Below are 27,029 nucleotides of genomic sequence, written 5' to 3' on the forward strand. Positions count from 1 at the left end.
CAATGGAAAGGAAAATGCTCCTCAATATTAAGCACTTGTAGACTAATCAGAGTCATAATACTGTTTTATGATCATTCATTATAGCAGACCAGCTTTGGCTTTTGAAATACTCCTTTTAGAAAGCAGGATTCAGCTCCTCAAAAGGACTAAATATTTTACTCTTGTTCTGTTAACAAGCATGACCTTACTGCTCCACCTGTATTTTCCTAGTTCTGTGATAATTGTTTTTTTAAATTCAAGGTGCATGGTGGGAAGTGTGCATTGTTTTTTTTCTTGTATACTAAGACATATGCTGCATGATGAGGTAAATGGAATGTTCAGTGTTGTACTCTTGATGAAATAATGGTTGAGACTAATACTTAGTTGTAGAAACTACTGATGCTTAATGCAGTAAAAGGTATCCACAATTTTTTAAAAAATAACATTTCCCAAAATATTTTTCACTTCCAGGCTTTTTGAAGAAACCCAATAATTCACAGGTAAGTATTTGTTCATATCAGACAGACTACTTATTCTGCTCATTAAATAGTTTGTAGTTACTTTGAATTCGGTGGTTTATCATTGAATTGTCTTTCATAGCTGAAGACTCCCATATCTCCTTTGGAAATGAACAAAACTTCTAAAAACAGGCAGCAGAAATCAGGTAATACTTGCCTTAAGTGGTTCTGGGTTTAGCTTCATAATCTTTCAGGAGTATTTAATAAGGCATGTGTTTTATGTTTTGCAGATCTATTGCAGGAATTTGATTTAGAAGATGTTGAGGATATTGAAGGTATTCATGACTGTCTCTTTGTCATGTTCTTTCATGGACTAACACATTGTAATTGCAAATCTTTTCCTGATTTTAAATTAATGGTTCTGACAAGGTGTTCTGGAAGCACAAGGACTACTGAAATATGCACCTGTTCATGTTTGCTCCCTCCTCTAGTCTACCCTTCTATGATGTTGGCTTCCTCCAGCATATGTGTTGTCATCTCCCCTTTTCAGGCAGTCCTCAAGATGGAAGAACATTGTTACCTTGTGTCTTTCCTGCCTTTTCCCTTGCTCTCTGCCAGTTACACAGAAATTCCAAGATTGATTAAGCACTATGTGAAATAGATCTTACGGGCTCCAAAGATCCTAAAATCTTACTTGAAGACTGAGACTCCAAACTCAGCATAGCTCCTGTTGAAAATTTCTCTGATGGGCTAGACTAAATAGGAATTTGGGTTGCTTTTGATTACAGCAGTCTCGGTAGTGATAACTTGGGACACTCCCTGCAGTAATTTCTGTGATGCTACCTACAAATATTCCTTGACCACCAGCACATCTGTCTGTTTTTACACCTGGCTGGAGCCTTCATCTGCACCAGCAAACAGTTTGGTATTGGGATATCTATAAGCATGAGTAAAGTCTAAAGCTCCTCTTGCTGAAAAACAGGAGAAGGGAAAAATGCCTGTGTTCCTTCTAGAACATTATCTTTAGATAATCCCTAATTATTGCTCTTATTATTGTCTTTAGTATTTATCAGACTATTTGAAATGCATCAGAGTTATCAAGAGATCATCATAACAGCTCTGTAAAATAAGTGCTGTCAATACACTAATGACTGTTGTTGTGTTGTGAAATGCCTTGTGCTGAAATACCCAACAATCAAATCTACAAAAGATCTCAGAAATTTTACCCAGCAGTGAGGTGGGAGGAAAAGGTTGTTAATTCACACTCTGTAACTTGGGGTCAGAATTGACCTCTGGAGACCTTTTTGACTGACTAAGGAGCTCGGTCTCCAGACATAAAGCTGTAACTCTGAGCTGGTATCAAATGTTAAGAACCCTTCAAGGAATGAAGACTTGCAAAAGTACTCACCTAAAGCAGAAAATGCCAAGAAGTGAGGTTGTGCCCTTTTGTATTTTTATGATGATACCTTTCTGTTTTTCTCAGTCTTGCTCATTTTTCTTGTAGGAAAGATATCATGTGAAGCCTTTTTAGCAGTGAAACTTTGTGTATAGAAAGGCTATTGTGTAGAATTCATGGTGTTATGGAGGAAGACATGAGGTGCAGAGTAATAGGGGTGAAAAGCCTCCATCTCTTGTTTTTAGATTCCCCACTTGAGTTGCTAAGGCTTGTTTCTTTCTGAAAACTTGTCACTTAAAAGTGTCACTTCCACAAGAACAATGACAGTGAGGTTCTACTTCAAGATTGTATCTGGGATTACCTGAGAAGTTTTTGACCTGCCCATATTATATAGAAGTTCTGAGAGAGCAAAGGGTGGAATCCAGTTTTCAACAGTGTGAGGGAAGTGTTCAGATCATGGTTTGTTTCCCAGCATTGCACAAGTGTGTCTTTCAGTTCCCATCTGTGTCTTCTGCAACAGATAAGGTAGCAGTTTGAAATACTCAGTCCAGATCCATGTCTAGAGACAGATTTGTTTCATGCATAAAGTAAAGCTGGGGCCTTAAAATATTTCAAAGCTGTGATTTTTTTTCATGATTTTTTGTGCATTGCATATAGGGAAATTAGAGTTGCTGGAGCCATGTAACTAGTTACTGTATGGCACACAGCGTGTCAAAGAGAGGTTGAGATAACACACCTTTAAAAAACAGGATTGGTTGATTTGTGACCAACTACAGCGATTTTCAGCATATTTCCTTTAAATGCCCTGTAAGAAAGCAATCTACGCAGATGCATCTTCAGTCTGTTTTATGGTAATTTTTGTCTCTAAGAGCACACAAATTAGAGGAGATGCATTACTTTGTGTTAAGATTTTTCTCACAAATATGATTCAAATGTGAACAAACTCTAAATGTAAATAAGTAGTATTAGGTCATGCTGGTTATCAAAATACAGTTTTCTCACTGTAGGTGAGTACTCAGGATCTACTTTTCATATGTCATCAGCAGCTGAAAAAGAAGATGATAAGGATGCCATTGAAAACTATGGAGTGTGGGTATGTAACACCACAGATTTTGACTTAAGAGTCTGAATCAGTAAAATGTATTATACGCTTTATAGCAAAGAATTATATATTATACACAGGTAAAGTAAAGGAGACTTACCAGTCAATTAATTATTCTGGAGAATCCTATAGATAAAGGTTGTATAGCAGCCTGAAGTAAAATGGGATGCAGTCTTCTTATGGTGGGGAATATTCCTTATTATTATATTGGATACCTGCTGCTTCACTAATTTGTTTTCAGCTGGTTTGCTTAGACTTAATGTTCAGTGTTTTTCTTTTTACATGAGAAACAGTGCAGTCAAATTCATTTTTTCTGTACATAAAATGAACATCCAAGTAAAGAAGGAAATTTGTCTATAGTACACTGGTTTATTTGATGAAGTATGCCTGGTCTTCCCTTTGTAAGAGAAGAAGAAACAGAAAAAAAACCCTAAAATTTTGTGACCTTTTCAATGATTTCCCTGCATCTGCAAAATATGTGCTTGTTTGGCTACGTTAGTAGGTGTTTGGAAAGGTTTTTTTCTGAGGGCTTTTTAGACAGGAATAAGGCAGGCATTCTGTTTGTGTTGGGCCTACAACAGGAGAGGGAGTGGGCTGGATAGAGGGGTCTGGAGTCTCCTGTAGCACCTCAAGGGACAGTGGAGTAAATTACTGATACCCTGCACCCAGGTATCATGAAAGAGGAACATGCTTAGCAATAACAGGCAGAACATGGAACTTAAGCCTGCTGGAAGGTGGTCGTGGTTGGGCAGTGAACTTGGGAAATGGAGAGGCTGAGACAGATGGTAGCTGGCTGAGGTGTTCCTTCCCCGTTCTGAAAGCAGGAATTTTTGCAGTGAGATAAGGGCTTGTCTAACCAGAAGAGAGAGAGGAGTTGGATGGTCTTAGCCCATTGAGACTAAGGTTTTGGGCCTGTAGGAAAGGCACTAAGAAGCTTTTGGGGAAGGAGCATGCTGGGAGAAATGTGACACATGATGGAAGCAGTCAGAGCTGTTGAGGAGCAGGGCGTGGGGTCAGGGACATGAGGAGACGGGGGGTGTTGAGTAAGACATGGTATGGTTTTCACATAGGTTTGGGTTCCTGACTTTTGGGATGAGGAAGGAATGGACTGGTTTCCCTAATAAAAGCTTTTCTTCAGAGCTTGGAATGGAATTTAACATTTCTGCACTTTGGGTGAAGAAACAGGCCCAGTTCTCCATGTGGTGGACAATTAAAAGGTTGTCATGTTCATTAACACTGTATCAGCTTAGCTGGCAGGGGATTGTAAAATGTCAGACAGTAGAATAATGGGGAAAGGAAGGTGAGGAAACATTGGCAGTTCCAAAGAAAAATGGTATTAAAACAATAAAACGTGAAGAAATAACTTGCTTTCTAACAAAGACCACTGGTTACAGAGAGCAGGCAGGCCTAAAAGTAAATGTAACCCTCGTATAGACAATTCCAATCCTAGAAAAACTATTGTCTCTAGTAAGTCCTTTAATTTTAAGAAAAAGGTAAGTGAACCTTTAATTTAGTATCCCTTGATTTGTATTATAAAAATGACTTTCAAAAGATCTCGATGCTGTTATTTCTGTTACGTGATAGGATAAGTTTGCAATGGAAATTACCTAGATTAACTGCAACTTCCTTTTTCTTGGTCATCTTTTTGTCTGTACCTGTTTACTTAAGGATAAATATATTTTAGAAACTACCAACTTGATAGAAAAAACAGCACATGAAAATCAGACTGACAAAGCAGAAGTTTCACATCAGGAAGCCCTAACAAAAAATGAGGAATCGCACAGTGCTGACAAGGAGTTAAATCTAAAACCTTGGGAAGAAAGATACGAAAGAATGTGGGTTGAAAATGAGAAAAGGGAATTGAAAACAAATTTTAAAAACATTACAGCAGAGCTGAAGCAGTTGTTTGGTGAAAATGAAGCTGGGAAAACTGCTTCCCTTGTGGAAGAAATACCAGAAGATGGCTTTGGTGAGGAATTGAAGAGTTCTCACATTATTTCATCTCCTGTGACAGAATCAAGTAAGAAATTAGAAAGCCAAGGTGAATTTGGAGATACTAAACTTACATTAGGTGGAAAAGTACCCAAAATGGAAATTGTGTTTCCAAGTCTTGGTGTTCATCCTGATCAAAATAGCTTAAAGACAAATGTAGAAGATACCTGGAATACAGATGAAGAAGCCGGCATTAACAATGTTGATAACAGAAAGGTGTCTCTAGCAAAAGGAGAGAAAAAGAAAATGCCTACTATGGAAACAGAAGAGAATGATAATGGGAATAGTAAAAATGCAGAGGAAGGTCCTGCTTACTCCTTGAGACATAGCTTAAAATCAAGTATTTTGGGTGACATTTCTGATATTCTTCCTAAAATAAGTCCTGTTTGTACAAGTGATGAAAATGCACATTCTGTAACAGAAATGAAACTTACAAAGTACTTTGGATTTAATGATGATGTTCCCAAGGACTGTCTTACCAACAGTTATATAGGAGAAACAGAAACGGGAAGTCTTTTTGCTAGTGCTCAGGAGTCATATGGCATGCTGGAAAGGAGTCTTGATGAAGAGCTAAAACGAGATATGGAGAGATTTAAGATTAAGGTAGGAATGCTGCAAACAGTATTCCTGGCTTTGGAGAAAGAGAAGGTACAGCTGCAAAAAGAGGTAGTTCACCTGCTACTCCTTATTCTTTGGTCTTTCTCCATATCAATGGTCCTGTTCACTTCAGCTATTCATCATTAAATGAAGATGCTTTGTGCAAAGTAGTTGTTGTTTGAATGAAAATACAATATTTATGAATAAAGAGAGCAGTGGACCTTTTCCCCCTTTTTCAGAAAACACAGAATGCATTATTGTTCCAGTTTAACAGTATGTGGCACTCAGTTCCAGTGTAAGAAGTTGTCACTTCATTGACATAAAAAAAAAGTGCACACAATTAAATAATTTTTGATTCTGAAACACAGAATGAAAATAGCTTCTGAACAGGGTCTTGACTGAACTTTTCATTTGCTGTGATTTCTGCATGGTGTGTCTTCATTGCCCTTCACTTAAATTCGTGTTTGCTGTGAGTGGAGTTGTTTCTACTTGTGGGTTTGGAATCCTCTTCCCTGCTACCCTACCTCCTTCCATGGAGGAAGCAGTAACCAAGCACACTTCCACTTGATACTTTCAATTTCTGTTTTTATAACTAACGCTGTGCAGTCTTCCTAACTCTTTAATCCATCAGTAATGCTTTTACATTTTTGTTGTTCATGTTTTAAAATTCACTGTTGTTTTCTTTCTAAGGACTGTGTTTATGTTACATCATAGAATCATGAGTGAATTTGAAGTACTTTCAATGACAGTACGCTTTGTAATGTAATTTTTGTGAAAATCCTTATCTATTTTTTTTTTTCATTTTACACTTTTTCAGACATAAACCCTGAATTATTCCATCTTGGATATTTGGATATTGTATTTCTCTTTTATGAAAGTACTGATTAATACTTGAAAGTTCACTTTCTTTTTGTAGGTTGAGAAGGAAAAAAGCAAAGAAAGATGTTTCAATATACAGACAGTGGCAAAAGTGGAAAATGTTGATAAATTAAATACACTGCCAGGCAACGTTACTAATCAGAAAATGAAAGAAAAGCTTACCCTAAGGAAGAATGACTGTTTGAAAACGGAGGATGAAAACACTACAGAAGAAAAAGGCAACAAAAATTTTTCACCTGAGGAGAGGTCTGAAATTATAAAAATGCCAATGAAAGTATAAACTAAAGACATGATCTCTAATTCTTATTTGTAGGATTACTTAAGTATCTTTTAGGTTTTCTAATATTATACTAATTGAAACAGTTTCTTTAGTGCTGGAGGCAGTACTGAGTAGTTCACTGCTTCACAAACATTTAAGAAAAGCATTTTTTTTTTAAGGAAGAGGGAAAAGATGTTACCAAAAAATCTCACAAGTTTGAAGGAGGCATTGATATTTTTATGAAATCCTAAGCAGAAATGTTTTTCTGTCTGTCCTTCAAAGGAATCTCTGCTCTTAATATATCCTCTAATGTGGATAGAAGATACTGCCTGAATCTAGTTCAGGTTCTGCATTCCTCCCTCATTCCTAGGGCAATGTTTTTTAAATACTTTTAAATACTCCACAGTTCTTGGATTTAAGTCTGTGTTTTATCAGAGATATTTTTTATCTCAGTTGTTTCTGTACATCATCTTAAGTATGTCTTTTTCAAAGAAATATTTTCTGTAAATATACTCAATTGGTAATTTTTTTTTCTGTCTGTTTAATGTAGTGAATGTGATCTGAATCATGATGCTGCAAAGAAAAGTAAAGGGCAGACTTCAAAGCAGAAGGCTAATCAGCAGATGAGCTCTTCCAGTGGGAAGAATTTTCGAGTACCAGATGATAGCACTTCCAGTGAAACATCTCAAGAGGAAGGAAGGTACTGAATATAAGGAATGTTATAAGTAAAACTTACGTAATGATAAAAATTGACCTAAAGCTAAAGGTAAGTTTTTGTAAACCTGATGTGCACAGTGGTTTTTTATTCAGTGGTTTTTTATTCCTTCATGTGACAATATGACCTGATGCCTTTTGTGTTCCAAAACACATCTTTTCTGCTTAATGTGCTTTGAACATCTTAGCCAAGTTCATTATAAAGACAACGTGCACAAGTGCTGAAAAGTTACCTGAAGGTCAGTATATATGTAAACATATACTTTATATTTTTAAAAAGGGAGAGGAGAGACTTTACAAGAACAAAGTTGCTATTTCATCACATGCATCTTAGAGTGTGAGGGTTTTGGGGGTTTTTTTCTTCATCTGTATGTCCTCTTGACTTCTTGCCTACCTCAAGGTTAACGGTAGGGGTCAAAATGAGAAACAGAAATTGTTGACAGGGTACAAGCACTGTTCAGCAATAGCTAAAACACTGGTGTGTTGTTAGCACTGTTTTGATCAAAAATGTAACACACAGCACTGTGTGGGCTGCTCTGAAAAGATTTAATTCTATTCCAGTCAGCCTAAGTACACTAGAGAATCCAAAATTACGGTTCTTTGACCTCTAAGGGAAAGAGTCTAAATACTGAAGAGAACTAAACCTCTAATTTTGAACAGGGAATGCACACAACTATGGATCTGTATATCTCCATGTCTGTAGCTGTATGATTCCTATCACTTTGAGTGAAACTTTTATTTCAACTATTTGCTTATTATCTTGTGAAAAAATAATCTTCCAACAATGATGATAATTTTTTCCAGTATTCACTTATATCTAAAAATTTTCTTGTGTTAAATTTTACTTTAATTCCCTACTGAAATAACTTTTCAAAACTTTAGACATTGTTCTTAATGCTAGATAAACATTCCAGAACTGAAATACATTTCTGTTTTCCAGACCTGCAGCAGAAACAGCGAATGAAAAGAGCAAGGTACTGTAAAATTAGTTTCTTGATAAATAGTTTTATCAGCTTTTAATCACTCAGATGGGATCAATCAGATATGAACTGTGAATGAAAGAATGAGTCATTCATGCATCTGTAATATTCCATAGTTGTATACAGAAAATACTGTATTGATTATAGGTCAGCATGCAGATGGATGTAACTGATGACCTTGATTTAAGTCACTCATCTGAAACATCATCAGAGGATGTCAAATTACCAAAGTCCACCTACAAAGAGGCTCTGTTGCTCTTAGAACAGCTTACTGTGGATCATACAGGTATGTTCTAAAGTCACTAAAGTAACTTTTTCCTCAGCTGTTACAAGTTTCTCTTCTAAAACGTGGTTTCTTTGTGCGCACTCCTAGGTTATCTTGGTTCATTTGAATTTAAGATAGCACCTCCCCACTGCCCCATTGTCACTGACCTGTGTGTATACAGAACAGCTTTTTTTTCCCATTTGTTTCCCTTTCCTTTGCCTGAGTGGTGGTTTTATCTTCTTAATATATTTTTCTGAGGTGTCACCAGCATGGCTGAAAGGCTCAGCTGTGCCCTGCAGTGGGTCCGTTGTCTCTGTCAGGCATATCATGTCCTGGCCTCTTCTCACAGAGAACTCCCACAGGCTTCAGTCTTCTCACTACCAAAACTTTATCACCTATACCTAATGAAATAATTTACACGTTAGAAAGTATTTATGCATATGTACATCTTTGTCTTTTCTATCTCAAAATAGGTTCTGCTGTTTTACTGAAAATTCAAAACATACTTCTTAAATATGAACAAATAATAGAGCATGAAAAACATCGGTATGCAGCGGTCTGGAGAGAAGTAAGAAAACTGAAAAATGAAAAGGAGGAATCAAAATTAATAGCAGAAGAGACTCAAGATTTGAAATCCATATTGGCTCATCAAGAAGTGGAATGGAAAAGTGATATCCAAAGCCTTAAGTATGTAATCTTGTGTTCTGATAACGTGTTACCTTGTCGGTGTTAATGTGCCAAAAGGTGGTGCTGATACATGTGATGGATGAGAAGCTTGTAGTCTTTTGTTTTTCTGTATTTTGAATCCCATGGGCAAGTTATGCTATAAAGGAAAAACAGGAAAATGTCAGGAAAAAACACCTGGATATTAGCACCATTTAAAATCGTCATGTTTTCACTTTTTTAATAGCAAGGGAAGAGAACAAGACAGCTTGTATAGGAAAATGAGATTTACAAGAGAAGTGATTTATATGAGATGTGGATGTTTTTGACTTTGCAGTTTCTGTTGATGTATAATAGTAGAAATTCAGGTAACTCCAGAGTGCAACTCATAAGTGTTTAGAGAAGCACAGAGTGCTTATTTGCTTGTATGTTTGCTTATTTGAGATTTGCCCCATTCTCTATAATCCTGAGCTAGACTTGGATGAAATGCGGTTTTTAACCAGTGTTTGCATCACTTCAGGTAGGAGTAGCTGGTGTACGTCCCAGGAAATTCAGCAAGAGCAAATGCAGAGCCTTGCTCTTGGGAAGGAAGATCATCTTGTGATGATATCCTGGAGATGGCCTGGCCAGGGAGCCTGCTGAGAAGACCTTAGTGGTCTTGTCAGAGCAAGATATGAACACGAACCAGTATGAGCTGGCAGATGAGAAGGCCAATGGCAGCAAATCAGGAGATGGAAGGGAGCGATTATTTGCCCCTACTCAGCACTTACCGAATGGCATCTAGAGCACTGTGTCCAGTGTTTGGCCTTCTAGTACCAGAGGGATCTTAGTTGTTATGTATGAGTTCAGCAGAGAACTAGCAAGCTGGTCAGGGAGCAGGAGCACTGTGAGGAGAGGCTGAGGGAACTAAGCTTTGAGTTGTGCCTCCTGGTATGTGGAAGAGGATTATGAGGAAGACAGAGGCAGTCCCAGCTTTGCCTGAATTGGACTCTAGCTGTTTGTCATGGTTTAAGCCAGCTGGCAGCTACACCCGATGCAGCTGCTCACTGCCTTCCCCACCAGTGGGATGGCAAGGAGAGAATCAGAGTGGTAAAACTGAGAAAGCTTGTGCGTTTTGATAAAGACAGTGTGAAAAGGAAATCAAAAGCTGTGCACACAAGCAAAGCTAAATGAGGAATCCATTCACCACTACCTATGGGCAGGCAGGTGTTGATCCATCCCTAGGAGAGCAGGGCTCCATCACATGTAACAGTTACTTGGGAAGACAAATGCAATCACTCTGACTATTCTCCTCTTCCTCCTTCTTCTACCCACTATATATACTGAGCATGATGTTGTATGGTTTGGAAAATCCCTTGTGTCAGTTGGGTCACCTGTCCTAGCTGTCTCCTCTCCCAGCTTCTTGTGCACCCACAGCCCCCTTGCAGGTAGGGCAGTAGGAGGAGCAGAAGATGCCTTTTTGCTGTGCAGATGTTGCTCAGCAATAACAAAACTATCCATATTACCAACTATTTCCTGCAAAAATTCAACACACAGCCCCATGTGAAGAAAATTAACTTTACCTTAGCCAATATTTTTCAAAATTCTGAAGTATCTAACAAGTGTGAATAATTATTATTTTCATTTTTATTAAATTATGAAAGCAATTACATTATGTTAGCCTTGCACTTATAGAAGTTTTTTTTTGTGAGATTATATGTAAAACTTTCTTTTTGCAATATAAACCATTGAAATACAAATCTTACTGTCAATCTTTTGAACAATTAGTGGCTGCTGCTACTTGTTTTTAAAGAATTTCTAGAGCATATTTTCACTTGCCAGCTCTGTGCTTATGTTAATACTATTTCTTTTTTTTTTCTTGCTGACTGTTGGAAGGATATGAGAAAAAATGCTCAAAAATAGTTGTGAGACACAAAACTGCTTTTTTGTTTGGGTACTGTGGGCACTCTGTGGACCACTTCTTACCATGTTGGTGCTTACTGCTATTTGTGTCAGTTAGCCTTAGGGAATATCAACTTCTTTACTTTCTCTGTAGAATCAAATTGCTGTTGTTTCTTCCAGGTGTAGATTCTTAGAGGTTTAAAACTATTTTTAATTGCATTAAACTTAAACCATCGGCATTTCTAAATAAATTTTTGAAAATCAGTCTCATTCCTGAGCAAGTAGAAACTATGTGCTTTTCCTATGCTCAGCTGTTGTTTAAGACTTACAGAAAGGCTTGTTAAAAAATTGGTGGGTGTGTCAGAGAGATAAGTGATGTGCTGCTTCATTAGCATTACTTGCAGTTACTGAATCCATAATATGCAGGCAATGCTCATCATATTAAGAAAATTTATATTAATCATAGTCAAAAGTTCATGTTGCTTTGATTGCTAAGACAACACATTCTTTTTGCTCAAAGTGTCTGTAATATGAAGATGACTTCTTCAAAAGTAACAGAAATATGCATACCTCAGCATATTTACCTAGATAAACTTCCGAGTGATAAAAGTCAATGGTTCATTCCCATATATTGTAAAACTGATACCATGGATAATGGAATGATGCTAGAATTCTTTAGAGTGAAAATATAAAATCTGAAAGTATTTAAGATCTTTATACTTTGAGTTATTTTTTCAAGTTTATAGTGTAGAATTCCTAATTTTTATATCGGTGCTTTAGTTTCTCAACTATACTGTTAATTCCCAGGTTTACTTTGAAACAAGAAGAAGAAAAGAGGCTCAGAGTAGAAACACTGTATGAGAAAACAAGAGAGAAACTCAGAAGGCAAGAAGAGCAATATTGTAAAGAGATGGAGGAGAAACAACAACTTGAGTTACAGTCAAGGAATTTAGAAATGGAGTTAGTAACATTGAGAAAGCTCTTCAAACAGGTATATTAGATAATCACTTAAACACTTGCCTTCTTATTTTCTGCTTATTTTTAATTGGTGTTGTATTCCAGTATGCCTGAAGAAGAGGTACTTTTTTCATGGAAGAGACATTGGATATTGCCTGATTTTGAGAACCTCTGGTTTCCAAGTAGTCTCTTCCCTTTTTTTTTTGTTTGTATTTCAAAGCCTGATTTTGAGTTATTTTTCTAAATTATTAGAAAATATAATAATACAAAAAATATATAATACAAAACATTCTGTATTTCTTCTTAATTTTTCAGAAGAAAATTAAAATTTATAGATGGATTATCGTAACTGGAAAGCAGAAATATTTACAAGAATAAAAGAGAGAGTGGGACGATATTGCTAGCTTTGATTTTTCTGAAGGTGCAAGTAATTTAATTGTATTATTGTAGGTTGAAGATGAGCGTGATGAAACACAGAGACAGCTCTCTCAGGAAAAGAGTGCCAGAGCCCTCCAAGAAGGCATTTTGAGCAACCACCTTTGGAGACAAAAGGAACTAGAAGAAGAGACAAGAAGAACTATAGGAAAAAGTTCAGATGTAAGCAGGGTTTTTTTTCTAATTAATTAAATTTCACCGTGTTTGTTCTAAAGTTATAATAGAACTTTTTTTCCTGCTTCTTGATGGATAATTTACAGTTTACCAATGTAATTTTACTGTGCAAATACCTCTTCTCTTTTCCCTTATGTCTTTAAAAGTTCTGGAAAGCAATATCAGTGCTGTATATATATTCATTCCATGTACAAGTAGAAAGCTAAAAGTAAACATTATTTATGCCATTTTTAAACTGTCTTGTTTTTATTTTCTTAAAATTCTATCATCACTTTCTAAGGTTTCTAGCAGTGAAACACCTAGCTACCTACATCCAGACTGACCAGGAAGGAAGTTGTTTGACACTCATTCTGTGTTCCCATTACCTGGGGTTTTTTAAATTATTTATTCCCTTATCACACTTGAAGTATGAAGTTCTTTTCCACCTCCACATATTAAAGTTTTATGAAGGAAGATCAGCAATGAATTAAACTCGTGATACTAGTTAAAATAATTGAAGGAGAATAAGCAATCATGAACACTATTAAAAAAAAAAAAAAAGAAGTCTTGAAAAGTTTACTGAATTTACTAAGAATGTGAAATTCTTGAAAGAATTATTTGTTCTTGGCTGTTCTGCCCAATAAATACAGGGTGAATAATGTTTATATGGAAAAAAATCTGTATAATAAACAGGCACAATACAAGACACTTGCATTCCAGGGATGATTCAGCTGTATAGTGAACTTTCAGTGTTGCTAAAAAAAGTGTTAAGAAGACATTTAAAAAGGAAAATACCCTTTTTAGAATGGTAAACAGAGATTTTACCTCTGGTAAACAGAGATTTTCCCAGATAGGTAACACAGCTAAATTAATCTAAAAGGGGATATTTTAAAGGCATGCACACACAAGAAAGCACTGTCATTTTATAACCTTTATACCTGAAATATTTAAAATAATTTTATCATTTAGTTGCTGGCTTACGGGAAAAAGGCATTACGTATTTGGCATGTTTATTTATGGATATGTTATGTTTTCATTCTGTGCCTGCATTAGACACATGCACTGGTTCATAGAGCATCTTATGTCTTGCCTGAAACACTGTCATCTTTAAAGTCATGTTGCAATGTTAGAAACGTTAAAATGCAGTTTAATGCTGAAGTGGTTTTGTAGATGTTTTTCCCACATAACTTCTTTATTATATTTATTCATGTTCCCTGTCATTCAGGAATCCGACACTGAGAGAGAAAAGGATCTGTTATACAAAAATCAGTTACTGCAAGATGAGATTGCCATGCTAAGACTAGAACTTGATCAAATAAGACTTAGGCACCAGGAAGAAGAAGGAAAATATTTAGAGGAAAATGAGACCTTAAAAGAAAAAAATGAAGATCTCCAAAAAGAACTTAAGCTGAATGAGGAAGCCTTAACACAAACAGTTTTTCAGTACAATGGACAACTGAACTTACTGAAGACAGAATCTGCAATGCTAACTTCCAAACTTGAGCAGACAAAAGAAAGCAAAGACAGACTAGAGACAGAAATTGAATCATTTCGTTCCCGCTTGAACACTACTGTTCAAGAACTTGAACGTCACCAGTCATCAAAAAGTGATGTGGAACGAACGTTTCAGAGAGAACGTGATGAATGGCTTCGCTTGCAAGACAAGCTCCATCATGACCTCTCAGATGTACGAGAAGCCAACAAGAGCTTGTCTCAGCAGCTGAGTAAAGCTGAAAGCAAAGCTAATAGTCTAGAAAATGAGCTTCACCAGTCAAGACAAGCGCTCAGAGAAAAAACATTGCTTTTAGAAATGACACAAAAAGAATTAAGTCAAACCCAGTGTCAGGCAAAGGAATACGATCATGCTCGACAACTTGAAAAAGACCAAGTAAACAAACTTACAATAAAGCAGGAATCCATGCAGGAGCGATTGGCCCAGCTCCAGAGTGAAAACCTTTTGCTCCGTCAGCAACTGGAAGATCTGCAGAACAAGGGGATCATCAAAGAAAAAGTAGTGAATGATGTGCAAGATCGGTTTAATGATATTTTCAACAAACTCAGAGCTGATACTGAAAAGCAAGTTTACCTAGTGGAAGAGAGAAACAAGGAATTAAACACCAAGTGTATTGATTTAAGAGAACAAGTCTTCAAATATGAGACTGACAAAATAGAGAGAGAGGTAAAATATAGACTTAGAGCAATTTAAAGTTTTCTAGTTCTTGAAATTGTTTTGTGTTTCTAAAGTGTATCAGTTGCAAGCCATTTGCATGACCAGATAATGATGATTTGTTATCATTTGTTATGTTTCTCTTGAAATTGTGTAAGGTTTTGGTAAATGGGATGTTACTGCTCAGATCTGAGCTGAGAGCAGAAAATATCCAAGTCTGCTTTGATCACGAAAGGTGATTCTTCTCTTGAACTTTCATCTCTTTTTCTTAGTCCATTTTTTGCCCAGTAGAATTGGTTTAGGTATTTTAAGTATTGCACTGATGACACAAGAGTGGTAAAAGGAAGGATGATCCAATATGTGGCAGTTGAGAAGTGAAAGATGCAGATGAATGAATTGTGCAAGATGGACTTAAGTTCCTACAGAGGAAAACCATTACTTCTCCCGAAGTTGCTATCAAAATTCTAGAGTATTATAGTGTCCAGATGTTAATTTATGACTATTCTGAGGGCTCTGAGGGCTCTGCCTGGAGCATGCATCATTACCTGTGTTCCTAGGAGTAGGGTAGGGCATTCTGTAATGATAGAGTATTCTGGCCAATTTCAGGTAGAGTAATGACTTAAAAATTGCCTTACCCATTTTGTTTAATCTCTCTTACTTTCTAGAAAATAGGAACTAATAACAGTCAGTATTTAGACACACTGGGGTACAGTTTGTCTGTGGAAGACAGACACTGCACTCAGAGTGCTTCATTAAATGCTTCAGAGGGCTCCAAGCATCAGGACCTTGTTATCTAGCAGTCTTTTATACCTTTTCTCTGTATCCTCCTACGGGCAACTCTACACAGCTGTCAGGGTCTGTCCATTTAGGCCAGCAGCTGGTCTATAGACTCAATGCCTCAGTTGTTCTTCTCTCATCTTTCTGCAGTTCCAGCTAGCCCTTCCTGTCCCTAGCCCGGCCACCTAACCCTGTCTGTCCCTCATACAGCAGCTTACCATATCTGTCCCTTGCATGACCTCCTGTCCTTTCCTCCTCAGAGCATGGCCAGCAGATTCCAGCTGAACTCCCTCCCATCTAACTCACTCTTTTTCACACCCATAGCTGGGAGGGCAAGGCTGTTCCCACTCTTGGATAATTAACACAGCTGCAACATATCAAAGTTCTCAGCACTATCTTTATCTCTCTCCCCACATTTGTCTCCTTTAATGATTTGAATAGTGATTTTAAATTACACTTTCTACTTTCTAGCAAGTCCAGAATCTTTGAGTGAGATAAATATAGGCACATGGGAGGTAACTGCTTTATTCTTCGTTTGTCAGTTACAGGAAGGTGTGTGTGGGGAGAGAACTCCAGCAATACTGTCAATCATTTTAATCTGTGAATTGCTGTGTATTCTTCATACCAAAACAACAGGTTCCCTCTGAAAATACTACATTTATATAACTCTATGAAATATCAGGGTTTTAGTAAACCTAATATGTCATTATAAAGGCAATTGTTATTCTAAAACATACTTACTAAGACAGCTGTAAGAGGATGTGATTCAACATAGTAGAGTGTATCTAAAAAGAGCTTTTAGATATAGATATTCATTTAATTATATTTGGAAAATGTAGGAATAGAACAAAGAATGATGTGAGACCAAGTCCTGCCTTTGGTCAACTAAGTGGTATCTGCAGTCAGATGATGGCTCTTGCATCACAACAGATTTCTTTGAATTATGTTAGAGAAATTCCCATGATTGCAGTGTGTGCCTATGCATGGTTTCAAGAAGAACGATACCTGGATCTTTGTATGTATTAGGAAACAAAAATCCTCATGAACAGTTTGGGGGTGCTCAGCTGAGAAAGATGGGGAGGTGATTGTGAGCATGCCTGCTGGTGACAGACAATTTCACTTGCGTTCAGTCCAAAGACAAGTCTAACTCTATAATCAAATAAGTCAAAGAAAAGGCATTTTTCATTTTCTTACAACTTTATTCCTTCTCATTTAATTATTTCATTAGGGCATGATCAGACAGCTGCAGCAGGAGCTTGCTGATGCTCTTAAAAAGCAATCTATGTCAGAAGCTTCACTCGAAGTTACTACACGCTACCGCAGTGACCTGGAGGAAGATAAGCTGTGCTTGCAAAAGGAATTGGAAAAGGCTAAAACCAAGGTACATAATGTCTGTAATTATATTAATGAATCTTAGGGTTGCTATTAAGAGTAGGATTGGATGTTTTCCTAAAACCCCAGGAAAAAACTCAACAGGATAGATGTAATGATGAGTGAATCAATTGCATTGTTTTATAAACTTGTTGTCCATGTCTTTGACATGCAGACATTATGTTCTTACTTGCACAAAACTTTTTATTTGCTAAGGTGCTTTTCACAATAAATTTGTGTCTGTCTTTGTGTCATGTTGCCTTCAGTTTAGCCAAGCAGATTGTCTGATTTCTGAAGAACAGCAGAAGTACTCAACTGCTGTGTTTGGACATTTTTACGCTGTCCTGTTTTCCCCCGGCCCCCACTCCCCCCACCCTGCCCTGTCACCAGGTAACACATCAAATTCTGAATATTTTTGTAACTTATTCTGAATTTTTTCCCCTTCTTTGGCCCTACTATAATTTGCCATCCTTAAGTGATTTTCCTGGAAGGGAAGCTTAAGCTATTTCTGAGTTAGGAACCACCTTTCACAGTGTTTTTCCAAGGTATGGACATATAGAGGCCTTGGAGTTCTAAAAGGAAAATAATTTAAAATCTGATCCTTATGAGGGACTTGTGAAGTCACTACAGACAGATGAACTTCTTAATTCATGTTTTCACAGAGGAGCAAATGAGTGAATACAGGGAGCATCCTAAGTTACCAAAAGGGTCAGATCAGCAGTGTCAGTGCTTAGAACCATGCTCTAGGAAATCAGCGGAGGGATGGAAGAGGCTGCTGTAGGACACACCTTGTGTTCATTTGCTAGTAGAAGCTTTGGAAGTACTTGAGGTGATTACAGTTCTTTGGGCAGAGGGTGTGGGCAGGTATCTGCAGCACGTGAATCCTTGGGCAGCAGCTGACCGCCCTGTATAAAAGCTCACCTGACCACTGCGGATTCTTTCTGTGACTTTGCAGTTGCGGCAGATGGAAGAAAAATATCTCAATTCTGAGCGTTGTGTTCGTGACTTGAAGACTGCCATGGATGAGAGGGAAAGAGAAGCAACAGCTTCTGCCCAGAAACTGCAGGACCAGCTGTTGGCGTCTTCTGAGACTAACACTACTATAAAACAACTGGAAGAACACGTGCAACAGTAAGAGACCACAGTGGGGCGAGGTATCTGTAACTTGCACGGATTGGGTGGAAACCACAGCATAGATAGGCTTGTTGCATCACAGCAAATGATTAAGATTTTAAAGGATGTTCTTTTATTATTACTATTTTGCCCTGTTCTTTTGGAATTGGTGCTCTGGCAGATTTTATAAGACCTGTATTTCTTTTTAAGCCTTGAAATTGAAAACACCAGATTGGAAGCCACTGTCCAGCAACAAAGCAACAGGATTGAAACCCTGCAGAGAGACTTGCAAGCCTCTGCCTCAGTAAGCTGCTCATGTATTTCCCCTTTAGTGACTCGTGAGCCTAGTTACCTATTTCTGTTGTGGAAATTTTATGGTGAGGTTTTCCCGGAGAGCCAAGGGGAGGTCCGTTCCTGCATTCTGCTGAATAGAGGCTGCTCTACTTCCTAACCATCCGGTTTTGAAAATTTTCCCATGCTATAGCAAGTCAAACATAACACTTTAACAGGTCAGGATTTGATAGCAGTACACTGATGTAGCTATTTTCTGCTTTAGACCCTTCATAATATCAGATGCTGCTTTAGGGACTGTGATGTGTTTCATTTAAGGTGTTCATCAAGTTAACTGGTGGAAATTCCACAGGGTATATTGATGCCAAGCCCTTTATGCTAGAGACCTGGCTGACATCATCAGACAGGAACAAAAATTACACGTCCCAGAGATTTTGCTGTGCAGAATTGCTTTTCCTTTGGCTACTTGCTGTTCTCATGAAACAGTGAAGAGGACGGCTTGTAGTATCTGCAGAACTCGGTGTGAGCCTTGGAATGTGCCACTGCTTCTACACGGTGGTTAATTTTGGCTGAGACAAGATGTGACCTGAATTAAGAGAGATTTTTTGTTGTTGTTTTTTGTATTGTAGCCAGTGAACTAGGGTTCTTGTTACAACTGTAGTTGTCAATTATAGCTGAAGGTATTTTGAAAAACACTACAAGTACTAGTTGAATTTTGTGATGTACTGATACTATCAAGAGAAGTGGGAAGGCAGTCACAAATCCTTCCACTTTGATTAACAGGGCATGATTTTCAGGTGTACTGGGGATGAGAAAAGCTACTTCTGCCTGTTTTCACTGAGCATTCTTTACATCCCACGTGGTCTTTTCTCTCTCTCTCTCTCTCTCTCTCTCCCTCTCTCTCTCTCTCTCCGCACCAAATGGCAGAGGTGATGATTGCTAACAATTTTACAGTGGCATCAAACTTAGGGCCATTTTGATCATTGTTGCTGGGTGTAAATAGTGTACAAATAAAGGGGTGAAGAGGTTTTGTGCAATACTTACTTTTGTCAGTGAGGTGTAACTTCAATCTAGAAAGTCATAATGTGCCTTCTTCCTTCCTGTAATGCTTGTATAGGTTCATAACCGCCTGGAAGACATGATAATGAGCTTACAGACAGCACAGGCAGCTGCAGAGGACCACCACAAGCAGGTACAGACAGGCTTCTGTTGATGACTGTTTTAGTCTTTGAATTTTTTGTGTATAGGTAATTGATGAAAAGATCATGTGGGCTGTGTAAGCACACAGCTGTTAAATACCCATCTGGTTTTAGGGCAAGGCACCCTCAAGGGAAAAGGCAGTAAATTTCCTAATTTTCCTACTGCTGTGTTTTGTATGTGTTGTGGTGTGCAAGATAATTGTATTCATCAGTGTGATTTATCTGATGAATTGTATTCCCCATCCCACCTGCAGGGAGTGAGCAAGTGGCTGTGTAATGCTTAGCTGCCTGCCAGGGTTAAGCCACAGCAGATGACTGAGAGAGTGGATGCTGTGGATAGCATGGAGATCAGTGGTTGAAAGCTGAGAGAGGAGACTGGACTTGACAGATCCATATTATCTTTGGATTTTTGTCAGAGCTTGCCTTGAGGCCATGTCAGGTTTTTTTGTGAGACCAAGTGTTTTCCCTCCTCTGTGAGGACTTGAGAAAGTCATACACCCTAAAAACTTTTTTTTTTTTTTAATCTGAGACTCTGTGCTAGGTGTTTTGTCACTTTTTGTAAAAAGCCAGTAAACATCTCTTGATTTTTCCTTTTTTTGATTTTGCAATTTTTTTTTCCTTAAAAAATGGCACTAAAAGTATCTAGTCAACTTCCAGTCTTTATACTTGAACTGAATCTGCAAGTTCTGTTCAACTCAAATGCATCTGTTAGGCAAATCTTTGTCTCTTTAGATAGAACCATAAAAACCATAGTCAATTTCAAAACATTTTCTTGCTCTCAAGAGGTGTACAGCTGTTACAGAAGCCATGAGGGTAGGGTATATTCTGTGGTGGGCACTAGAAATGCATACATTAGAAAGTATGTCATGAACTCTGGAGACCCTTTGGAAGAAAGCTACGGGGTGATTTTGTGTGTGTGTTTGTTATTCCCCAAAGTTCAACCTCATCTCACCACCCTTAGTGCATTCAGTCTTTTTACCATCTTCAATTTTTCTTCTTGGTTATGTTTCCCAGGCTGTGTTTTACATTCCACATTAACATTAACCATAGACATTGGATGGGGAGAGGAGAGGGTTTGCATTTAAGTTACAGCTTTCTGTTGTAGTGTTTTCTTTACAGTCACCTTAGTTGCTTTTCTGCCACTGTTGCTTTTACAGGTGCAAAAGCAGAATGTGCTGGCTCTGACGTCAAAGGAATTGCAGAGCATGTGGGAAGAGCAGTTTAGGTCAAGATCCAACCTCGAAGAACGTGTTGCTCAACTTGACAGGGAAAAGGCAGACCTCTTTGAACAGGTAAATCCAGAAAATTCTCCAGGGACCTAAGCCAGTACCCGAAAGAACCACATTAACCTTTTGGTCAAGTTCTTACATAAAGAGCATTTTTTTATTACCCCTGCCATTCAGGCTCTGGATATGTTGTGATCTGGATGATCCAGGAAGCAAATGAAAGCTATCTGGATATCTTGTGTATGTTCTGGAGTGACTCTCTTTGAAAGAGTTCCTAGTATTGTTTGCATCAGTTGAGCACATCAAGCACTGTAGTTCCCCACTTCTTTCTTAGATTCCTTGTTTTCTGGGTAGGGTTGAAGTACTGAAGGGAATAGTATATTGAAAAAATTCCCAAAGATCAAATTCCTCTGCCTGCTGATGAATAGTAAAAGCTTGAGACTGATTGGTATTCTCCCATAATAAGCATACATACATAATCCTTGCTATGAGTTGAGAACTCTTGAAAGTAGTCCAGTGTCTTTTCCACCTGTTTCAGTGGAAGCATCTATTTTTGTTCTTCAGTATTGACCAGTTTTCTGTGAAACCTAATGTGAAACTTGGCTAACAGATGGAGATGGACTGCAGCTTCTCTTGTGGAGAATGCTGAAGACACATATTGCACGTAGCTGTTGTTCTTACTCTCTGTGTGTGTCATGGGTCTTTTCTGTTTTGAAAGTGTGAGAGTGAAAGAAAGAAAGTGAAGCAACTGATGGAGTTAAAACGCCCAGTTGAACTCCGTCTGGACCAAGAAATGAGAAGAAACTTAGAACTGCAGAAAGACTTAAAGAGGTATGGCTTTTTGATATGGTGGAGAGATATCCCTGAATAGGAGTCCAGTTTTACTGAACTGTAATGTAAGGATAGGTATACATACTTCCTGAGCAAACTGAAGTCTCATGTTAGCTCCTGCAGGGTATGTCTCTGCGTGAGCCTATACTTACTTATAGCTGCAAGAGGAATTGCCAATCCAGGTTGCTCTGCAGTTCTCCAGGGGTGGGGAAAGGAGTCTTCAATTCATCTTTTCAGCTGAAATTTGGATGTGCCCGATGATTTGTGGCACAGGAAGAGCAGGCTTTTTCTCAGCAATTCCTGGTACTGTTAAGTATGTTAAAGATGAAGAAAGCTATGTCTGCACTCCTTACTTGAGAAAATATGGAAAAGGTTGCTTATTCCTGTGTTTCATTGTTTTCTGAACTGATTTGCTGCTTAGGTTGAAGAGACTTCTCAGTAGAGCTACAAAGAAAATACAAGTGTATGAGGAGAGAGAAATGGAGTCACAGCTTAATTTGAAGGGAGAAATGAAGAACAGATATTCTGAAATGGTCAGTGAAGTTGATAGATTAAGAACAAAGGTGAGCTCTGCATAATTTGGGGTTTGTTTGGTTGTGGCGTTACTTCTCTTCAAACCTGTGTGAAGCTTTCCCTGTATTTCTTGTCACGTTGATGATTTTCTTTCCTTAGCTGTATTTTAGATTTGATTGATCTCTCTTAATGCTTTTTCTACAGTTAGAGAAGCAGGTGACTATGACTGATACTGATGTAGTTGTCATTCTGGGCAAATATGCAATCCCTAAGTACAAAGCAGAATCTGCAATGGCACAGGAAGGGCGGACTGTCATGCCGAGGGAGGGCAAGCCAAGAGTGGCAGCAAGGCTGGCAGGGTCTATAACCTCATGAGCCTGGGGCCCATCCCCCAGGCACTAATCAAGAAGAACAGAACAGGTCTGGTGAGAGCAGGCAGGGTCAGCCAAGAGTGCAGATCCTCAGGGCAGGCCTTAGGGATGGGCAGTTCTCTGTCCATACCAGGACGTCATGTCTGTGGGTAAGGATCAGGGCTGACAGCAGCAGGCCTCAGCTCAGGCCTGGCCACAATGTGAGGCTATGGCAGCATCACCCTGGTCTGACAGACGGGTTCCTCCTCTGGAAGAGAGGGGAGAGGTACCGCTGTTGCTCACACAGCAAGAACAAGCCTTGAGCCCTGTCCCTGCTGGGACTTTCCTTTTCTGAAAAGTGTTGTTGCTGAGCAAGGAACAATGAGGAGAGGTGACACAGGAAAAGTGCTGTAACTCATTGCTCACTGTTAGCTGTTTCGGCCCATCTTGGCGTGGGGACCCAGAGGTATTGTTGCCAGAGATGTTTTTGAGGTTGCTCTGGCTGTCCAGTAGTAGCGTGTAAACTTTATGTACTTCTCTGCTCATTACTCAGATTCGTTGCTAGAGAAGCCACATTTCACAGTTATGCTCAGCTTTAAAAGGCATCATTGTAGAATCAGTTACTCCTTTGCAGTGGCCCATTTTTAGTCCAGAAGCTAATAGCATTTTTTGCATGAAGAACTGCACAAGGAATCCTCAGGTTCCCATCCTATCACAAATGATGTGAAGGCTGATCTTGTTGGAAAAGAAGAGCCCAGTTACGTTAAGTTTCTTATACTGAGTATGCAGATGATAAATACAGTCTCCATGGACAACCCCTTTAGTGATTTTAACCGAATTCACTGCCTTTAGATGCCTCTCAGTTGTTTGTATTTCCCGTGTACAGGTTGCTGAACTTTCCCAGCAGCTGGACATGGAGTCTAAAAAAAGCATGCAGCTAGAAGTAGAAAACCGGGATTTGCGAGAAGAACTATCTACCCTGCATGGGAACTGTGAAAAACTGGAGAAGAGCAAATGCCAGCTGAAAGAAGAGGTGGCAAAACTCCAGCATCGCTTGGAGACTAACATGGTGGATCACAGCCAAATAGAACAGTATAAAAGAGAGGTTGATGAAAGAGCAGGCCAAGAAATAAGACAAAAACTACAAGAAGTCAATCTGTTTTTGCAAGTGAGTAACTTCTTGGCGTGTGTGTGTGTAGGCACTCTGTAAACTTTGGTTGTGGCCACCATTTCTTAGTGTTTTGCTTTAGGTGCCCGATTCTGTGTGTCAGCACTTTACTTGTGTCTTTGCCGAAGGGCAGTGGGTGAATGGCATATGGTTGGGCAGGAGTGCCCTTATGGTGTGTCGCGTGCTGGCAGGTCCCTGAATCAAAAGGTTGCCCAAGGCAGGTTTCCATTTTGCAGTGCTTGGGGCTCTCTCTGTCCTCTGGTCTGCTTCTCACTGTTTGTGCTTGAAAAGGTTTTGCCCCTTCTAGCTGTCACAGCCAGACCTACAGGTCTGGTTTTCTCCTTGTACAGGGGAGAGTGTCAGAAAAGAAGTGACTGAAGTTGCAGGTGGGGAGATCAGGAGGAGGTGAGGCATCCTGCTAAGGTCTTGGAGGAATCCTGTTCTCCATGCCCTGACCTACCGAGACAATGCCCTTCCATTAGTCGCTTTGAATAGTAGTACTGCTTTGGGCTTCATCCTGAGTGAAAAGAATCATTTACCCTGGTGGTAGCTCCAGGGTTCTGCCTTGATTGCTGATGGCAGTGAGGAGGCACAGCCACCTCTCTGAGCCATGCTGGACCCAGGACGTTGGGTACATGCAGTTGACAGGTCGGGAGAGTTCTCATTTTTCTTTGTGGTTTTGTGGTGGTTGAAGGTGCACTGTCTCCTTCAGGCACAGGCAGCCTCCCAGGACAGACTAGAACACATCAGAGCAAGTCATCATGCTTCCCTGAGAAACCAGCTAAAAGACAGAATTCGAGATCTTGAATGTGAATTGGACAAGATAAAAAATACTCAACAAGAGAGTACTTTTCCAAAAGAATGTGCACAGGCAGAAGTGGAAAAGTACAAGGACCTGTATCAGGAGGAAGTGAAAACGAGACGATGCCTAGCAAAGAAACTGGAAAGGTAAGTCTGTGCTTCTTTTGGACTGGTAGTAAGAGAATCCTTTCTCCTGATGCATATTTCTTGTTAATTCCTCTTTTGCACCTGGCCAGCACTGAAAGCTTATGATGACATGTTTGTGGGGAAAGTACCTTAAGACCGTAACCGTTCAGCAGGCCTTCATTTCTCTTTAATGTTTCAGCAGGAACACAACTGATCATGGCATTAACAGGATACTTTTCAACTTGATGTTGTTTTAACTGGCAGCTTTTTTTGCCAGTCTCTCTAATCTCATCCTCTGTACAAAAGAAAACATTAATTTCATGTCCTTCATTGTTTGAATAAGGGTAGGCCTCTCAGAGAACAGCTTTCTGTTCTGTGAAGAAAAAATAGAAGTGGTCTTTTTTGGCTTCTGTTTAAGCAGTGGCTCTGAGCTTTGAGCTTTCCTTGGGAAGGGGGGCCAGCCCACACTTGTTACAGAGGTGACATACCTTCCAGAAGAAGCTATGTAAACACATGGCTTTCACAGGCGGCTTTCAACTCTCCTGATGACCTGTCCTAAGGGTTGGTGGCACCTGCTGCTTCTTGCACCTTGTGTGACATCTTAGAAACAGGCCCTCCAAGCAAGCTCAGGTCAAATGATGTACTATTTTTGGAGGCTCTTCATCTCAGAAGTCAAATAATAGTCAAGGACCTGGAGAGTAACTTTGGGAAAGTGTTACTGCCAAAGGTAACTGTGCGTGTGTTTCTGAACGTTTCAGAGCTAAAGAGAGACTTGAAGAAGCCAATGCCAAGCTCCTCCGGGAACGCCATAAAAACAAATCCTTCATCACAAGCAGCATTGTCAGCGGAAGTCTGGCTGCAGCTCCAGTTCTCTATTCAACTGCACTGGGAGATCTTGGCAACAATCTGGGACTGAACAGAAGTCTCAGTCTAGGAGGAGGCTTCCTCAGCCCAACTGAGAACACATTATCTTCAAGAAACAGGGTTGCAGCCTTTGTGGCCAAGGTAAGCATTTTGAAATATCATTCTCGACTGCTGAAGAGTAGCCGTATGCAAGGTTCTCCCTTTTTAGTCTGAAGTTAAAATCCACTTATTGTTCCGTGCCATACTGTCCAATAGGCCAAAGCAACTGCTACTCCTCAGAACAGTGCACAGCCGTATGTTGTAAGGCTGAAGAGTTCTGGTCATCCACGTTGTAAAAATTTTCAAGAGGGTCAAAGTCCCTAAAGTATTTAAGTCAAAGGCAGTGAACTGTGTCACGACATTCTTTTACAAGAGAAACTGAGACAAGGAGTACTGTGGCATAGGGGGTTCCCAGCTAAACTCAACATGAAATTCCAATGCATGGTTTGGATAACCTGTTTAAAATGGCTCATGTTGAGTGACAAATCCAATCAGACATCTGTGAGACACCTTGCTTCTTCCTTGATCTTCAGTCCAGCAGTTGTTTCACAGAACTTGCTTTAGTATGTTAATACCAACAAAAGAATGCTTCAAAAATAGGATGATACAAATGGAATGGCATAACTTTGCTCTTACACTTCAGTGCAGAACACGTACTGCACATAGGAGGTATTTGTTCTTGTAGTTCCTGCCATGTGTTATTTCATGAAATAGTAAAATTACCTACTCTTTGGCAAGTTTTCACAGCTCTCTGATTTTGCAGCAATGCTGCAACCTCTGCAATACCTCTGGTCCAAGTATGCCCTGTAATTAGCAGTCAGTGCGATAACACATCCCTCACAGAATGCTGAACATTACACCATGAAACCCCACACCAATAGTTGTAATCAGTGGGAGACCCACTTAATATGGGATGGAGCCATGGCCCAGCTTCTCTGTTGAGTCATTGTATTCTGTTTTCAAGGGATTTTGACAAGTGTTTGTTCACTTTGAAGTCCATCTCAGTTTGGTGGTCCTCCTTCATTGGAAAGAACCCATTTAAACCATGTGTCTACATAGAGCACCTGTTTTACATAAAGAAAGTCAAGAGAACAAGTGGGGCCATAGCAGCATAGGAAATGAGTAGCTGTGGCAGTTACAGAGATGAACTTCTCTGTGTAGCTGTGAACGCTCTTTTGAGGGCAGAGAGGTGGACAGACAGTACTGGAAGAACTCCTGAGATCGTTAGTGCTGTATCATCTGCAGGGGCTATTCTGCAGACAAGCACTGGAAAGGAAGGAGAATTCAGGGAGCCACTGCAAAAGGGAAATAAAGAGGAGACCTGGAGGGGTAGGGAGCCCAGAACAAGAGAGGGAAAGGACAGAGAGATGGGAGCAAGATGTTTAAGAAAAAGGCAAAAGAGGAAACCATTCCTCTTCTAGGCAAAAAAACTGCCCTAGGTTAAAAGGAAAGGCTTAAGAGTTGTGCCTTTTTTGGAGAAGAA

General features: G+C 39.2%; 1 protein-coding gene and 1 long non-coding RNA gene across 8 annotated transcripts in view; one reads left to right on the forward strand and one right to left on the reverse strand.

Annotated features, from left to right (window-relative positions):
- The window catches only part of ANKRD26 (ankyrin repeat domain containing 26), a 51,280-nt gene that overhangs the window by 18,664 nt on the left and 5,587 nt on the right, over positions 1-27,029 (forward strand). For 3 of the 7 annotated variants that reach the window (XM_066183034.1, XM_066183037.1, XM_066183038.1), the window contains 23 exons: positions 451-479; positions 580-643; positions 728-772; positions 2,841-2,926; positions 4,604-5,593; positions 6,441-6,649; positions 7,213-7,362; positions 8,317-8,350; positions 8,504-8,642; positions 9,095-9,308; positions 11,973-12,156; positions 12,573-12,719; positions 13,936-14,889; positions 16,883-17,035; positions 17,981-18,156; positions 18,349-18,442; positions 19,547-19,621; positions 20,786-20,920; positions 21,573-21,685; positions 22,107-22,248; positions 23,435-23,716; positions 24,429-24,664; positions 25,402-25,648. In XM_066183034.1, the coding sequence (XP_066039131.1) occupies positions 451-479; positions 580-643; positions 728-772; positions 2,841-2,926; positions 4,604-5,593; positions 6,441-6,649; positions 7,213-7,362; positions 8,317-8,350; positions 8,504-8,642; positions 9,095-9,308; positions 11,973-12,156; positions 12,573-12,719; positions 13,936-14,889; positions 16,883-17,035; positions 17,981-18,156; positions 18,349-18,442; positions 19,547-19,621; positions 20,786-20,920; positions 21,573-21,685; positions 22,107-22,248; positions 23,435-23,716; positions 24,429-24,664; positions 25,402-25,648 (4,898 nt within the window). Of the gene's footprint in view, positions 1-450; positions 480-579; positions 644-727; positions 773-2,840; positions 2,927-4,603; positions 5,594-6,440; positions 6,650-7,212; positions 7,363-8,316; positions 8,351-8,503; positions 8,643-9,094; positions 9,309-11,972; positions 12,157-12,572; positions 12,720-13,935; positions 14,890-16,882; positions 17,036-17,980; positions 18,157-18,348; positions 18,443-19,546; positions 19,622-20,756; positions 20,921-21,572; positions 21,686-22,106; positions 22,249-23,434; positions 23,717-24,428; positions 24,665-25,401; positions 25,649-27,029 lie in introns of those variants that run through there. The other 4 variants (XM_066183035.1, XM_066183039.1, XM_066183040.1 and 1 more) reach the window with 4 other exon arrangements.
- Positions 8,638-15,960, reverse strand: LOC136289335 (uncharacterized). Its single transcript, XR_010720763.1, has 4 exons — positions 15,873-15,960; positions 14,613-14,691; positions 9,341-9,444; positions 8,638-9,022 (listed from the first exon to the last, which is right to left on the reverse strand). It is a non-coding gene; the product is annotated as an uncharacterized lncRNA (long non-coding RNA).

The sequence above is a fragment of the Chamaea fasciata genome, unplaced genomic scaffold (genome assembly GCF_029207755.1).
Source record: "Chamaea fasciata isolate MVZ Bird 193981 ecotype frontalis unplaced genomic scaffold, bChaFas1.0.hap1 SCAF_5, whole genome shotgun sequence".
Classification (NCBI taxonomy): domain Eukaryota; kingdom Metazoa; phylum Chordata; class Aves; order Passeriformes; family Sylviidae; genus Chamaea; species Chamaea fasciata.